The sequence below is a fragment of the Puma concolor genome, chromosome B4 (genome assembly GCF_028749965.1).
Source record: "Puma concolor isolate L17-30 chromosome B4, mPumCon1.1.hap2, whole genome shotgun sequence".
Classification (NCBI taxonomy): Eukaryota; Metazoa; Chordata; class Mammalia; order Carnivora; family Felidae; genus Puma; species Puma concolor.
This window is the reverse complement of record NC_141673.1, coordinates 99,934,499-99,949,444: the sequence shown is the minus strand read 5'-3', so window position 1 is coordinate 99,949,444 and position 14,946 is coordinate 99,934,499. Positions and strand designations below refer to the sequence as shown.

At 42.7% G+C, this 14,946-nt stretch overlaps 1 protein-coding gene and 2 long non-coding RNA genes across 4 annotated transcripts in view; 2 read left to right on the top strand and 1 right to left on the bottom strand.

The window, feature by feature from the left end:
• The window catches only part of A2ML1 (alpha-2-macroglobulin like 1), a 49,760-nt gene extending 47,913 nt beyond the window's left edge, over window positions 1–1,847 (top strand). Inside the window, exons 35-36 of the mRNA XM_086714138.1 lie at window positions 145–186; window positions 1,343–1,847. Of these exons, the coding sequence (XP_086570264.1) occupies window positions 145–185 (41 nt within the window). The 3' untranslated portion in view covers window position 186; window positions 1,343–1,847. The remainder of the gene's footprint in view (window positions 1–144; window positions 187–1,342) is intronic.
• LOC147579341 (uncharacterized) overlaps window positions 1–14,946 on the bottom strand; it is a 51,694-nt gene that overhangs the window by 17,129 nt on the left and 19,619 nt on the right. The window contains exon 3 of one of the 2 annotated variants that reach the window (XR_015253818.1): window positions 7,183–7,312. The exons of the other annotated variant lie outside the window; for it this stretch is intronic. This is a non-coding gene — a long non-coding RNA (uncharacterized LOC147579341). Of the gene's footprint in view, window positions 1–7,182; window positions 7,313–14,946 lie in introns of those variants that run through there. 2 annotated transcript variants of the gene reach the window in all.
• Window positions 6,028–7,575, top strand: LOC147579342 (uncharacterized). Its single transcript, XR_015253821.1, has 2 exons — window positions 6,028–6,959; window positions 7,192–7,575. It is a non-coding gene; the product is annotated as an uncharacterized LOC147579342 (long non-coding RNA).

The following is a 14,946-nucleotide window of genomic DNA, read 5'->3' as shown; positions in this document are numbered from 1 at the left end:
CCCGTAATTCGGAATATGCTCATAATATGCTCATCGCGTCTAGGGGTCCTCTGAACAGGGTTAAAGCAGTAGGTTTTATGAAGTACTTTCTCTTTGAATGCATGAGGGCCCTTATGTAATAATATATGTCTTTTCATCTTACAGGTGAACAGGCAACAATTCAGTACTCTGATCCTTGTGAATGAGGTAAGGATGAACTTTTGCGGTAGGGTGATAGTATTCAAAAGTTAAGGGACTTTCTTCTGAGTTATGTTATTACCTTCGGGGAGCTAGTTTTGGCTCCAGGCTCTGAGCTGTCAGCACAGAGCCCGACGCGGGGCTCGAACTCACAGACGGAGAGATCATGACCTGAGCCGAAGTCAGACGCTTAACCCACTGAGCCACCCAAGCGCCCCGGTCCTAAACTCTTAAAGAAAGAATAATAATCTTAGGTCACACCAGAAAAAGTTAATAGTGGCATTTGTGGGAGGGGTTCTATGTGGTTTTTAAAAACAAGATTTTCTTTTGATTGAAATTGATGAATTTTGGGGCGCCTGGGTGGCGCAGTCGGTTTGAGCGTCCGACTTCAGCCAGGTCACGATCTCGCGGTCCGTGAGTTCGAGCCCCGCGTCGGGCTCTGGGCTGATGGCTCAGAGCCTGGAGCCTGTTTCCGATTCTGTGTCTCCCTCTCTCTCTGCCCCTCCCCCGTTCGTGCTCTGTCTCTCTCTGTCCCAAAAATAAATAAACGTTGAAAAAAAAATTAAAAAAAAAAAAAAAGAAATTGATGAATTTTTAAAATTATTTTTACAGTCTACATCTTTGTTATATAAAAATACTATGGGAAAAGTAAAGATTATCTGATCCTGCTCCTCTGAGATAACACTATTAATAATCTCATTGCGCGTTCAGGAGATTTTCTTGTAGGTAGGAAAAAGCTGAGGGAGCACCTGGATGGCTCGCTCGGTAGAGCATGTTGACTCTTGATCTCCGGGTTGGGAGTTTAAACTCACCTTGGGTGTAGAGATAACTTTATTTTTTTATTTATTTATTTTTTTAAAAAGTTTATTTTTGAGACAGAGCATGAGTGGGGGAGGGGCAGAGAGAGAGGGGGACACAGAATCTGAAGCAGGCTCCAGGCTCTGAGCCGTCAGCCCAGAGCCCGACGCGGGGCTCGAACTCACAAACGGTGAGATCATGACCTAAGCCGAAGTCGGACACTTAACCGGCTGAGCCACCCAGGTGCCCCTAGGGAAAACTTAAAAAAGAAAAACAATTAAACAAATAAAAAGATAGGAAAAACTCTTTTACATTCTGAGTGTAATGATGTCTTCTTTCCCCCCCGCCCCCCCCCCTCCTCTCCCAGGATAGAAGTTGGAAGGAGACTAATTTAATCCCCTGTGACATTACTGGACAACTTTCTTCTGCGTCTTAAAGCAAAACTCATTCAATCAACTAATTTGATTTCTCTGATTGACTAGTGAGTGTGTAACAGAAGAGCAGGCGTGAACCGCAGCTACTTTCTTCCACTTCACAGATGCATAGGTGCCGGAATAAAGGGTTGGGGCGGGGGGATGGGCTCGGAATAATCACCCCAGGGAAGAATTACCTGGAAAAGACCCCTGGGGGAGGAGATGTGATTTAGCCACAGGGGGGACTCTCCAGAGAAGATTTGGAAGTAGAGGGGGATCCAGGGAAGATAAAAATGTCTTTCCGGAGGTTAAATCTAAGGGGAGATGTAATTTAGCGCTTTGGGAGTAGATGAAAAAAAGTTTTTTCCTTGAAAAGAAAACCCGTGTCCTTGACTCTGTGCGTCTTGCTGTGGCTCCCAAAGGTTTTGTTGAAAGATAATAATCATCCTTTAACCAGAACTCGTATTTTGGCTTCCTCTTTAAACCTTTTGACCCAGACACGTCAGAGAATCGTCTTGCCGATTCTGGGAGGGGTCAGAGAGTCCCAATTAAGGGATTGTGTTCAGCCAGCTGTCACTGCAGGGCAAAAGAGTGATTGATAACAAGAGAAGTGGCTGGCCAGGATTCCCTATCTCTGCGCTTCTCCTTCAGGATTCCCCCAGCCTCTTCCGCTAGGGGATACCTATCTTTGTGTAAGCTGTTTCTGGAAGCAATGTTTTTGTTTTAGAAACGGGTCTGGAGGCAAAGGTATGGGGGGGAAAGAGATGAATAGTATTTAAACAGAGAAGATCATCTAGGCAACCACACCTTTTCACCCTGGATATTCACTGTCTGATCTCGCTCCTCTGGACTGTAAATTTTGACCAGAAGAGCCAGGGGAAAGTAAGTCCATGATGTAGAGATATTTCCATAAGCCCAGGGCCATATTTGCAAAAATTGTTCATTTCCTGTCTCCCCCACCCTAGACTCTGCCCTGGACCTCCTAGGAGTTCCCAAAGTGAGAGAACATGGGGAACATACCCAAAGGAGGTCATCCCCAAATCTGCTTTACCTCTCAGGTATCATGGAAATTAAAGAAAAGAGGGCACTCATGAACGCTCCCCCCACTCCTGAACCCTCTACCCTGTTACATTTGGCTCTGTGACTCCTCCCAGAACCTACCCCTTTTTGCAATGGAGGGAGATAGTGATCCTCAGGACTTAAGAAGTTATATCTGGGGGCGCCTGAGTGGCTCAGTCGGTTAAGTGTCCGACTTTGGCTCAGGTCATAATCTCACGGTTCGTGAGTTCGAGCCCCGCATCGGACTCTGGGCTGACAGCTCAGAGCCTGGAGCCCGCTTCACATTCTGTGTCTCCCTCTGTCTGCCCCTCCGCTGCTTACACTGTCTCTCGCATTGTCTCAAAAACATATAAACATTTAAAAAAAAGTTTTAAAGAAGTTATATCTGGATAGAGTATTTTAAATGAATGTTTGAAATGAATAGCGTTTCTGTATTCATTGTATCTTTTGGGCTTCAGATTGAAGGCAAAGAATATTCTTTTTTTATGTAAAATAGTTTTTTTAATGTTTATTTTTGAGAAAAAGAGACAGTGAGTGGGAGGGGCAGAGAGAGAGGGAGACACAGAATCAGAAACGTAAACATTTCTGCATATCTAAGAAGCAAGGCGATTGTGAGGATTAAGTGACTTGTCATATTATAGTGCTTATAGTAGGGACTCAATACGTGCATTTATTATATGCCAGGCACTTTACCAGTTCTGGGAATGCAAAAATAAGTAAAATGAAGTTTCTGTCCTCAAGTTGTTCACAGACTGGTGGAGGGAGAAAATAAATAAATCAACAGTTACAATACAGTGTGAGAAAGAAAGAAAGAAAGAAAGAAAGAGAAAGAAAGAAAAGAAAGAAAGAAGAAAGAAAGAAAGACAGAAAAAGAAAGAAAGAAAGAAAGAAAGAAAGAAAGAGGGGGCGGGGCGCCTGGGTGGTTCCGTTGGTTAAGCTAAGGTTAAGCTAAGCGTCCAGCTTTGGCTCAGTTGATCATGATCTCGCGGTCTGTGAATTCAAGCCCCGTGTCGCATTGTGTGCTGACAGCTCAGAGCCTGGAGCCTGCTTCTGATTCTGTCTCCCTCTCTCTATGCCCCTCCCCCACTCATGCTCGCGCGCGCTCTCTCTCTCTCTCTCTCTCTCTGTCTCAGAAATAAACATTAAAAATTTTTTAAGAAAGAGAAAGAAGGGAGGAAGGAAGGAAGGAAGGAAGGAGAGGGAGAGGTAGAAAATACAAAAAGCTATGGGATTACGTAGGAGAGGCACCTTCCCAGACTGAAGTGAAGGAGTGGTCAGAATGGCTTTTCCAGGTTGATGCCTGAGCTGGAAGAACAATGAGAAAATGAAAGAGGAAGCAAGTTTGGGCAAAGTGAGCTACAAATGAAAGACAAAGAGGTAGAAGAAATCATGGGTATTTCATCCAAGTAGTTCAATGCAACTCATGGATTGTGTGTGTGTGTGTGTGTGTTTAAAAGTGAGTTGAGGGGCGCCTGGATGGCTCAGTTGGTTGAGTGTCTGACTTCAGCTCAGGTCATGGTCTCACGGTTCATGGGTTCAAGCCCCCCATCAGGCTCTGTGCTTCACAGCTCAGAGCCTGGAGCCTGCTTTGGATTCTATGTCTCCCTCTCTCTCTGCCCCTCCCCTGCTTGTGCTCTGTGTCTCTCTGTCTCTCAAAAATAAATAAATGTAAAAAAAAAAAGTAGTAATTAAAAAAGAAATTAAAAAAGAAAAAGAAAAGTGAGTTGAGAAAGTAGAGAGAAGTTAGATCCTGACTCGCTTTTTCAGAAGAGCAAGACGCCTGGCCGGCCCGGTCAGAGCATGTGCAGCTCTTGATCTCGGAGTTGTGGGTTTGAGCCCCACGTTGAGTGTAGAGATCACTTAAATAAATAAATACACTTAAAAAAAAAAAAAGAAGAAGAAGAAAGAAAGATCATTCCAGCATCAGACTGAAGAATGGAGAAGAGAAGGGTGAAGCTGAAGTTCTCAAAGTCATTTAGGAAACTCCTGTGGTAATCTGGGCATGCGCTGGGGAACTGGCAGGGGGAGTTAGGAGGAAGGGGCGTACGTAGAAGTTACTCCGCAGGGGAGATCGCATCAGAACTTAGTGATGTCAGAGACAAATGCACCAGACAACTGAGGTGATGTTATTCAGGCTATTGCAATAGAGGACATGTTTATTAACGAAGAATGTCTCATAGAAAAGGAAAGGGAACTGAGGTTTTACGGAGGTAGGAAAACACAGGGTCCCAATCTTACTGGAGTCATGAGCCAGTGTAGAGACGGGTCTTTTCATGGAATATACGAGAACAGGATGGAACACAAAAGGTGACGGGGGTTTGGAAAACAAAACAAAATGGGGGTATTTCTTTTTTTTTTTTTTTTTTTTAATTTTTTTTTTTTCAACGTTTATTTATTTTTGGGACAGAGAGAGACAGAGCATGAGCGGGGGAGGGGCAGAGAGAGAGGGAGACACAGAATCGGAAACAGGCTCCAGGCTCTGAGCCATCAGCCCAGAGCCCGACGCGGGGCTCGAACCCACGGACCGCGAGATCGTGACCTGGCTGAAGTCGGACGCTTAACCGACTGCGCCACCCAGGCGCCCCCAAAATGGGGGTATTTCTTAACTGACCTGTTTTCCAGAAGCAAAGAGGGCTGGTGAAACTCACCATTGTCAGTGACTAATTGGATGTAAGACAAAAGAGTCCGGGAAGAATCTGGGAAAACAGCCAGTCTACTGCCAGACTGTAGAATTTGTAAGAGAGGAAAACCTTTTCCTCTAACTTCTTTTTTTTTTTTTAATGCTTCTTATGTCATTTTTAAAAAAATATTTGTTTTTGAGGGAGGGGAGGGTCAGAGAGAGGGAGACAGAGAATCCGAAGCAAGCTCTGTGCAAAGCCCGATGTGGGGCTCGAACCCACGAACCGTGAGATCATGACCTGACCTGAGCCGAAGTCGGACCCTCAACTTGACTGAACCATCCAGCTTCCCCCCCTTTTCCTCTAACTTCTTATATTCTGTGCCTGGGGACTGGGAATTAAATTGGCAAAAGACAAATTAACAGGAGAAAAGATCTATTTGTATGCACCTGGTCACTTTACAGGAAGAAAGCAAAAGCCCTAAGAGTCGGTTAGGTCTGGGAGCTCATATTACCATTTTAACAAAGGGCAATATGTTATAGAGAAGTTACAAAACAAAGGAAAAGGTCTTTGGTCTTCTAGGGGCAATAACACTGTGGGAAGGTAAATATAGGGGGAAAGGAGTGAAAGATTAAGGTTATTTTAGTAAGGTTTGTTATGCAGACTTGTTTCCGGGTCCTGTGATAAAGATCGCTTTCCTGGTATGGGAGAGGGGAGGGGAGACAGTCTCACAAGAGAAAATTAACGCCCTGCTTTCAGGCAGAAAAGGAGAAGGCAGAGAGTTCCTCCTGTGTCTGCTTCCCAGATATGCCTTTGGTGTTCCAACCTTACCCTTAACTTCTCCAGGAACACCAAACTGCATTTAGTTCCCTATTTCGACTATGCTCCCTGATCATTTTTTAAAAAATTCTTTTTAATGTTTGTTTTTGAGACAAAGAGAGACAGAGCATGAACGGGGGAGGGGCAGAGAGAGAGGGGGAGACACAGAACCGGAAGCAGGCTCCAGGCTCTGAGCCATCAGCCCAGAGCCCGACGCGGGGCTTGAACTCACGGACCGGACCGCGAGATCGTGACCTGAGCTGAAGTCGGATGCTTAACCGACTGAGCCACCCAGGCGCCCCTCCCTGATCATTTTCATATATGCTTTTTATGCTGCTTGCAAAGCCTTTCCATCTCTTCTGCCTGGAGGTTTTCCACTGGTCCTGTAAGACGGCCTTCGAGAGGTGTTTTCTAATCTAGTCAGGAATCTTCCACAAGAATTCCTCTCCACTCCTGTAGCACTCTCCGCTGAGGACTTATCAAACTGGGTTCACATTTTTCTGTTAATACCCCCTCTGCCCCACGAGCACGTAAGATCCTTGAGGGCTTCTAACCTGACGGTATACGCGTCGAATACCTCTCCTGTATCCATTCTCTTTTTCTTCACTAAGGAAAAGCATAATTGTAACGTGCCCAACTGAAATACTCACCTTCTCAGAATTACTTACAGTTCGGGGAGGCTCTGTGGCAGATTCTAGCCAAAAAAAAAAAAAAAAAAAAAGGTAACTGGAAGTCTCTGGAAATAAATCCCTTCTGAAGGAGATGACAGAACCTCACAAAGGGATAGCTTTTGGCCTTTCCTTCTTCTTGACTTGAATGACGACGAGGATGCTGGAGGAAAAGCATCCTTTTGCAGCCATGCAGATAAAAGCTGTATGTTGAAGAGGAGAGAGCAGAGAGACGAAAGGAGTTTGGGTGCTTGACGACATCATAGATCTGTCCTTGACTTTGGGCCCTTGGACATTTGGGATAGGCAATGAGAATAATACATGGTTTACTTTTTGCTTTTGCTTTTTAAAAACGTTTTATTCAAGTATAATAAACATAGAAACAACACCAGTTTAGGGGCGCCTGGGTGGCGCAGTCGGTTAAGCGTCCGACTTCAGCCAGGTCACGATCTCGCGGTCCGTGAGTTCGAGCCCCGCGTCGGGCTCTGGGCTGATGGCTCGGAGCCTGGAGCCTGTTTCCGATTCTGTGTCTCCCTCTCTCTCTGCCCCTCGCCCGTTCATGCTCTGTCTCTCTCTGTCCCAAAAATAAATAAACGTTGAAAAAAAAAAAAGAAACAACACCAGTTTCTAAAAGCACAGATTATATTTGCCCATATAAAAACAAGAACATGGGGCGCCCGGCTGGCTCAGTCATGGAGCATGTATGTGACTCTTCATCTCAGGGTTGTGAGTTTGAGCCCCACATTGGGTATGGAGATTACTTAAAAAAAAAAAAAAAGAATATGTAAGAATACAAATGGTTGCTGCTGGCTTGTTTCCCTCAACAAAATGTTTATAGGTATTCATCGATATTATTTTGTATAGCTATAGATCATTCATACTCATTGCGACATCGTTTTCCATTGTATAAGTATACCTCAGTTTATTTCTCTATTGTACAATTGCTGAGAGATGACGTAGTTTCACGTTTTGTTACTTGGAATAGCATTGCTATGAATATTCGATTACATATCTTTTGGTGAACATATTGTACACCTTTATGTTGGATATATACCTGGGGGTATAGAGGGCCATAGGGTATAACACATGTTTTACTTGAGTAGATGCTCTGAAACCTTTTCCAAAGTGTTTGGACCAATTTACACTCTCAAGAGCGGCGTATGAAAGTTTCAGTTACTCTTCATCTTTGCCAACATTTTGGTATTTCCTGACTTGTTTGTTTTAGCCATTGTGGTAGATGTATACTGTCATTTCATTGGTTTTTAATTGGTATTTTCTTGATAACTAATAAAGTTGAGTACTTTGAAAAAAGCTTATGGGCCTCGTGGATATTCTTTTTTGTAAAAAAGCAGCTTTCTTGGGGTGCCTGGGAAGCTCAGTTGGTTAAGTGTCCCACTCTTGATTTCAGCTCAGGTCATGATCTCACGCTTTGTGGGTCTGAGCCCCACATTGGGCTCTGCTCTGACAGTGCAGAGCCTGCTTGGGATTATATCTATTTCCCTCTCGCTCCGCCCTTCCCCCATTCTCTCTCTCTCTCTCAAAATAAATAAACTTTTAAACACTTTTTAAAAAATTTAAAAACAGCTTTATTGAGATATAATTCACATATCATACAATTCACCCATTGAAAGTATATAATTCAATAGTTTTTAGTATATGCTGATATATGCAACCATCACCACAGTCAACTTGAGAATATTTCCATCATCTCAAAAGAAACCCCATATCCTTTAGCTCGCTACACCCCTTGCCCAGCCCTGAGCAACTACGAATCAATCTACTGTCTATTTCTACAGATTTTCTTATTCCGAACTTTCATATGAATGTAATCACAATATGTGAACTTTTGTGACTGGCTTCTTTCCTTTAGCATAATGCTTTTAGGATTTACCCATATTGTAGTATAAACCAGCACTTCATTCCTTTTTATGGTCAGGTAACACTTCTATGACCTGATAATATGGTCGGATATCAACTGTGGCTAAACCACATTTTGTTTTTTTTTTTTTTTTTTAATTTTTTTTTTAACGTTTATTTATTTTTGAGACAGAGAGAGACAGAGCATGAATGGGGGGAGGGTCAGAGAGAGAGGGAGACACAGAATCGGAAGCAGGCTCCAGGCTCCGAGCTGTCAGCACAGAGCCCGACGCGGGGCTCGAACTCGTGAACCACAAGATCATGACCTGAGCCGAAGTCGGACGCTTAACCGACTGAGCCACCCAGGCGCCCCTAAACCACATTTTGTTTATCCCTTTGTCCACTCGTGGATATTTAGGTTGTCGCTACCTTTTTGCTATGATGAATAATGCTGCTATAAACACTCAGGTACAAGTTATTGAGGGGATGTATGTTTTCAGTTCTCTTGGGTGCATACCCAGGAGCGGAATTCCTGGGTTATAGTGTAACTCTGTGTTTAATTATTGGAAGAATTGCTTGACTGTTTTCCAGAGTGGTGACACCCTTGTGTATTCCCGCCAGCCGTGTATGAAGGTTCTTCCTTCTCCACATCCCCATCAATTGTTGTTGTTAATCTGATTTTCTGATTCTGGCCACTCTAGCTGGATATATCGGGTGTCCTTGTTTACAGAGTGTTCAAGTCTTTTGTCTGTTTTTCTATTGGGTTGTCTTCTTTTTGGAATTCTTTATGTATCTGAAATCGGAGGCCTTTGTTAGATGTATGTACTGCAAATGTCTTCTTTCAGTGTGGGTTGCGTTCTCACTCATTAAAATAGTGTCTTTTTGCGAAGAAATGTTCTTAATTTTAATACAGTTTCAGTGAGTGCTTTTAGGTTCTGTTTTTTTTTGTTGTTGTTGTTTAATTTTTTACTATGTGTCTTATGTGTAATTTTTTTTTTTTTTTTGAGAGAATATTTGTGTGAGAGCCGGGGAGGGGCCAAGGGAAAAGGAGAGAGAGAATCTTTTTTTTTTTTTTAATTTTGTTTATGTTTATTTATTTTTGAGAGAGAGGCAGAGCACAAACAGGGGAGGTACAGAGAGAGGGAGACATAGAATCTGAAGCAAGCTCCAGGCTCTGAGCGGTCAGCACAGAGCCCGACTCACGAACTGTGAGATCATGACCTGAGCCGAAGTCGGATGCTTAACCGACTGAGCCACCCAGGCACCCCAAAAGAGTGAGAGAATCTTTAAAAAAAATTTTTTTTTAAATGTTTATTTTTGAGAGAGAGACAGAGCACGAGTGGGGGAGGGACAGAGAGAGAGGGAGACACAGAATCCAAAGCAGGCTCCAGGCTCCAAGCTGTCAGCATAGAGCCAGACGCGGGGCTCGAACTCATGAACTGTGAGATCAGGACCTAAGCCGAAGTTGGACGCTTAACCGACTGAGCCACCCAGGTGCCCCAAGAAGAGAGAGAGAATCTTAAACAGGCTCCATGCCCAGCACAACGGGGCTCAATCTCACCACCATGAAATCATGACCTGAGCCGAAATCAAGAGTTGAACACTTAACCGACTGAGCTACCCAGGCGCCCCTTATATTCTATTTAAGAAATCTTTGCTCCGGGTCACAAAAGTGTTTTCCTTATGTTTTCATCTAAAAGCTTTTTTGTTTCAGCTTTCACACAGACACACACACACACACACACACACACACACACACACACAATTTTTTAAAAGTAATCTCTACACCCCACTTGGGTCTCATGCTTACAATCTTGAGATAAGAGTTATATATTTTGCAACTGAGCCAGCCAGGTGTCCCCCCGCAACTTTCATATTTGACATACAATCCACTTGGAGTTAATTTTTGCAAATGGCATGAAGTAGGGGACAAGCTACATTGTTTCCCCTTATGGATATCCAACTGTCTCCTCACCATCTACTGAAAGACCATTCTTTCCTTACTACATTGTAGTGTGTGGTTTTACCATAAACTAGGTAACCATACTGGTGAGGGTTTATTTCTGTGTTCTGTTTGTTTCATTGTTGTGTTTGCCTATCCTCATAATAATACCCCCCCACACACACTGGTTTTATTTATAATAGTTTTATACATATCATTTATTATATATATGATATCTGCTGGTATAGTTTTCTAGTCATGTGATTTTTCCTTAAGATAGACTTGGGGGCGCCTGGGTGGCTCAGTCAGTTAAGCCTCTGACTTTTGATTTGGGCTCAGGTCTTGATGTCAAGGTTTATGGTACTGAGCCGTGCATCAGGCTCTGTGCTGACAGTATGGAGTGTGCTTAGGATTCTTTCTCTCCCTCTGCCCCTCTCTCCTGCTCATGTGCTCTCTCTCTCAAAAAAAATAAATTTGAAAAAATAGCATAGTATAATATGGTGGCATAATATAACATATAATACTACAGTGTTATAATATATTATAATATTAAATATATAATCTATTATATACTACTATATAATATATATTATATTATACCACCATATTGTGTGGTAATATGTATTATAATATATATAACATTATAATATATATTTATTAGCTATCATATGAACAGAATTATACATTATTATATATGTCATATTAATATGATTATAAATTAAGACATTAATCATAAGTAATAGCAATTAATGTATTAATTGATGTAGATACAATATGCCTACATATAATACTATAATAGTGTTTTATAGTATTAAAATAATACTATACTGCTATACTATTACTAAAATAATATAATAATAATACTATTTAATAGTATTAAAATAATAAATTTAATGCTATATTTAATAATATAATATTCAAATAATATTTACTACTATATTTAGCAATATAGTATTAAAATAATAAAATTGTTATTAGGACTATGGAATTGGATGGCTTCGTATGAGGAGCAATAGATATTTCGGAGAGGGGGCTTACACTGCTCAGCTTTTCCATAGGCAGTTGGCAAATGATTATTTAGTCTCTAAGACATTTCAAAACCCTCACCGTGGCTGTGTCTGCAGTCCTAAACCACGATCCTTAACCAATCTTAAACCCCTACGTTGAAAGACTCCCCCACTTAAACCAGACCTCCAAACCACATAAATATCCCGACTTAGCCCTCCCCTCCCAAACTCTACTAAGGAGGTATGCTGACACCCTCTCACCTGTTGAGGGTGATTAATAAGCAATTAAATGCTACATATGAAAATCTGGGGGCTTCTTGGCCAGATATAAAAATTCTCAACTTCTGCAACCACAGTGCAGGAAAATCTCAAGAGCAGGCTCAACATTTTGTTACAAGAGGAACAGTCCAGGGGCACCTGGGTGGCTCAGTTGGTTAAGCGCAGACTTCAGCTCAGGTCACATCTCACAGTTGGTGAGTTTGAGCCCCGCGTCGGGCTCTGTGCTGACAGCTCAGAGCCTGGAGCCTGGTTCGGATTCTGTGTCTCCCTCTCTCTCTCTCTCTCTCTCTGTCCCTCCCCCGCTCGCGCTCTGTCTCTCTCTCAAAAATAAAATAAATGTTAAAAAAAAAAAAAAAAAAAAAAGAGGAACAGCTCCAGAGAAAGTTGAATTCTCAGCCATTTCCAGATTGCTTTGCCAAGGTCAAAGCACTCTTTGAAAGATGAGGTAGAGGCTTCTATCTTGCGAGACAGTACACGGTCCCCTCCAGGATATACCCCTGATTTCCCTCTGGTCATTACTTAAAAAGGGGTGGTGAGGGTGAAAAATATATTCATATAAAGTACTTATCTGGAGGAGGGAGGGATGAATTACAAATTAGTATGAGAAAACTTTTTGGGGTGATGGATATGTTCACTCTCTGGATTGTAGTGATAGTTTTTATGATTGTATACATATATCAAACTTCATCAAATTGCACACTTTGGGGGCACCTGGCTGGTTCACTCGGTGGAGCACAATTCTTGATCTCAGGGTTGTGAGTTCAAGCCCTACACAGGGTGGTAAAGCTTAATTAAGAATTGTGCACTTTGGGACACCTGGGTGGCTCAGTCGGTTAAACATCTGACTTCTGCTCAGGTCATGATCTCACAGTTTGTGAGTTCAAGCCCCGCGTCGGGCTCTGTGCTGACAGCTCGGAGCCTGGAGCCTGCTTCAGATTCCGTGTCTCCCTCTCTCTCTCTGCCCCTCCCTTGCTCACAATCTGTCTCCCTTTGTGTCTCAAAAGATAAATAAATGTTAAAAAAAAATGATAATAATTGTGCACTTTAAATATGTGTGGTTAATTGTCCTAATTTTACCTTAAAGCCATTTTAAAATGTATTCAATAAATATTAGTTATTATTGTGAGGAGAGAACCTGAACCCTTCTTTCTAGGAATCAACATTTCCAGGCCCATTTAAGTCCTCTGTCCCATAACTGAGGCTGTCCTATGAACCCCGTGCCTTCTTTCCGCATCCAGGAGAAAGGGTGGAGGCAGCTTTTACCTAGGCGAGAAAGTGACACCTGCTGGCCGGAGAGGAAAGTACACATGGTGTCTTTTGCTGAACGTGTTTAGATTTTACTTCTTTTCTTCAAAAAAATCGTTTATTTTGGAATAAACAAGACATCCTGATGTAAAATTCAAGGGTGCAAAAAAAAATCACCGTCTACGTCTCTTCTCTCAGTTCCCTCCTCAAGAGTAGCTATTCTTAGTTTTGTTAAATGCTAGCTCCCTGAAAGAACCTTAGTAGTGTCTGGGAGGGGAGGGCTAAGTCAGGATGTTTATGCGGTTCTGGGGTCTGGTTTAGTGGTGGAGTCTTTCAATGTAGGGGTTTCATTAAGATTGGTTAAGGAACATGGTTTAGGGGGCGCCTGGGTGGCGCAGTCGGTTAAGCGTCCGACTTCAGCCAGGTCACGATCTCGCGGTCCGTGAGTTCGAGCCCCGCGTCGGGCTCTGGGCTGATGGCTCAGAGCCTGGAACCTGTTTCCGATTCTGTCTCCCTCTCTCTCTGCCCCTCCCCCGTTCATGCTCTGTCTCTCTCTGTCCCAAAAAATAAATAAACGTTGAAAAAAAAAAAGGAACATGGTTTAGGACTGTAGACGCAGCCACGGTGAGGGTTTTGAAATGTCTTAGAGACTAAATAATCGTTTGCCAACTGCCTATGGAAAAGCTGAGCAGTTTAAAATGGTTTTTCTGGGTGTTCCTGAATTACACACCACAATTATTTGCAACTTTTATTTTCTGGGCAAGTATTTCCTGGAGTACTAAATTCATATTAACGAAGACAGTGCAATAGTAAAGTCAAGTTCATGTAAACAGTGTGGGTGTAGATGGTTCTTTGTTTCTCGTCTATCTTTTCAAAATATTCTGTGCATATTCGGTCATACATGCATATATACATTTACAAAATGTCACCTTTAAAAAAAAAGTTAAGAGGGGCGCCTGGGTGGCTCGGTCGGTTAAGCATCCGACTTCGGCTCAGGTCATGATCTCAACGCGTCGTGGGTTCAAGCCCCGCATCGGGCTCTGTGCTGACCCGGAGCCTGCTTCGGGTTCTGTGTCTCCTCTCTCTGCCTCTTCTCTCTGTCTTCTCTCTGTTTCTCTCTCTCTCAAAAATAAATAAACGTTAAAAAAAAATTTTTTTAAGGTAAGGAAAAAGGTGTCATCTTTTATCTTCTAACACTTGTTGCAGAAATACAGAAACTAGGTATAAGATACTCCTTAAATATTAGCTGTCCAACAGCGTTTGCTCTGTAGTTCGGTGTGATGTACTGTTTTCAGAGTATGCATGGGTTTGGTTTTTTTTGTTTTTTTGGTTTTTTTTTTATCTCTTGTGTTGAATGGAATTACTGTTTGCAGTATTCTAGCATTTTCCTCCTTAACAATTTATGTAACAGATTACGATTTTGGCAAAACCAGTAGGGCACGTTTTCTCTTATTCCTGGTTTCTTCTTTTCCGTCTTAAATTTTTTTTTTTTTAACGTTTATTTATTTTTGAGACAGAGACAGAGCATGAATGGGGGAGGTCACAGAGAGAGGGAGACACAGAATCTGAAACAGGCTCCAGGCTCTGAGCTGTCAGCACAGAGCCCGACGCGGGGCTCAAACCCACGGACCGTGAGATCATGACCTGAGCCGAAGTCGGACGCTTAACCGACCAAGCCACTCAGGCGCCCCGTTCTTTTCCGTCTTAAAGTGCAGTTACAAGGCTGTGCGCCAGGGGAGAGAAAGAATCATTCCATGGCACTGAGATATGAAGGCACCTGCAGAGATGTTTATCAAATACATGTTCTCTGGGCATCTACTCGCTTCCAGGTACTGTGCTAGGCACCGGATGAATATGACGACTACACTCTCGCCCTAACAGGGCTTAGGGCTTAATGAGGAAGATCAACACTGAGCATATAGTTATGAGTGGAATGAACATAACAAAGAGCGAGAGGTATGGGGGGCCTCACCTAGTCTCGGGACCAAAGTAAAGATTCCCAGAACCGATGCTTGTGCTGCATGCAGAGGGATAAGCAGGAAGGATAGAGGTATGGGGTGACGA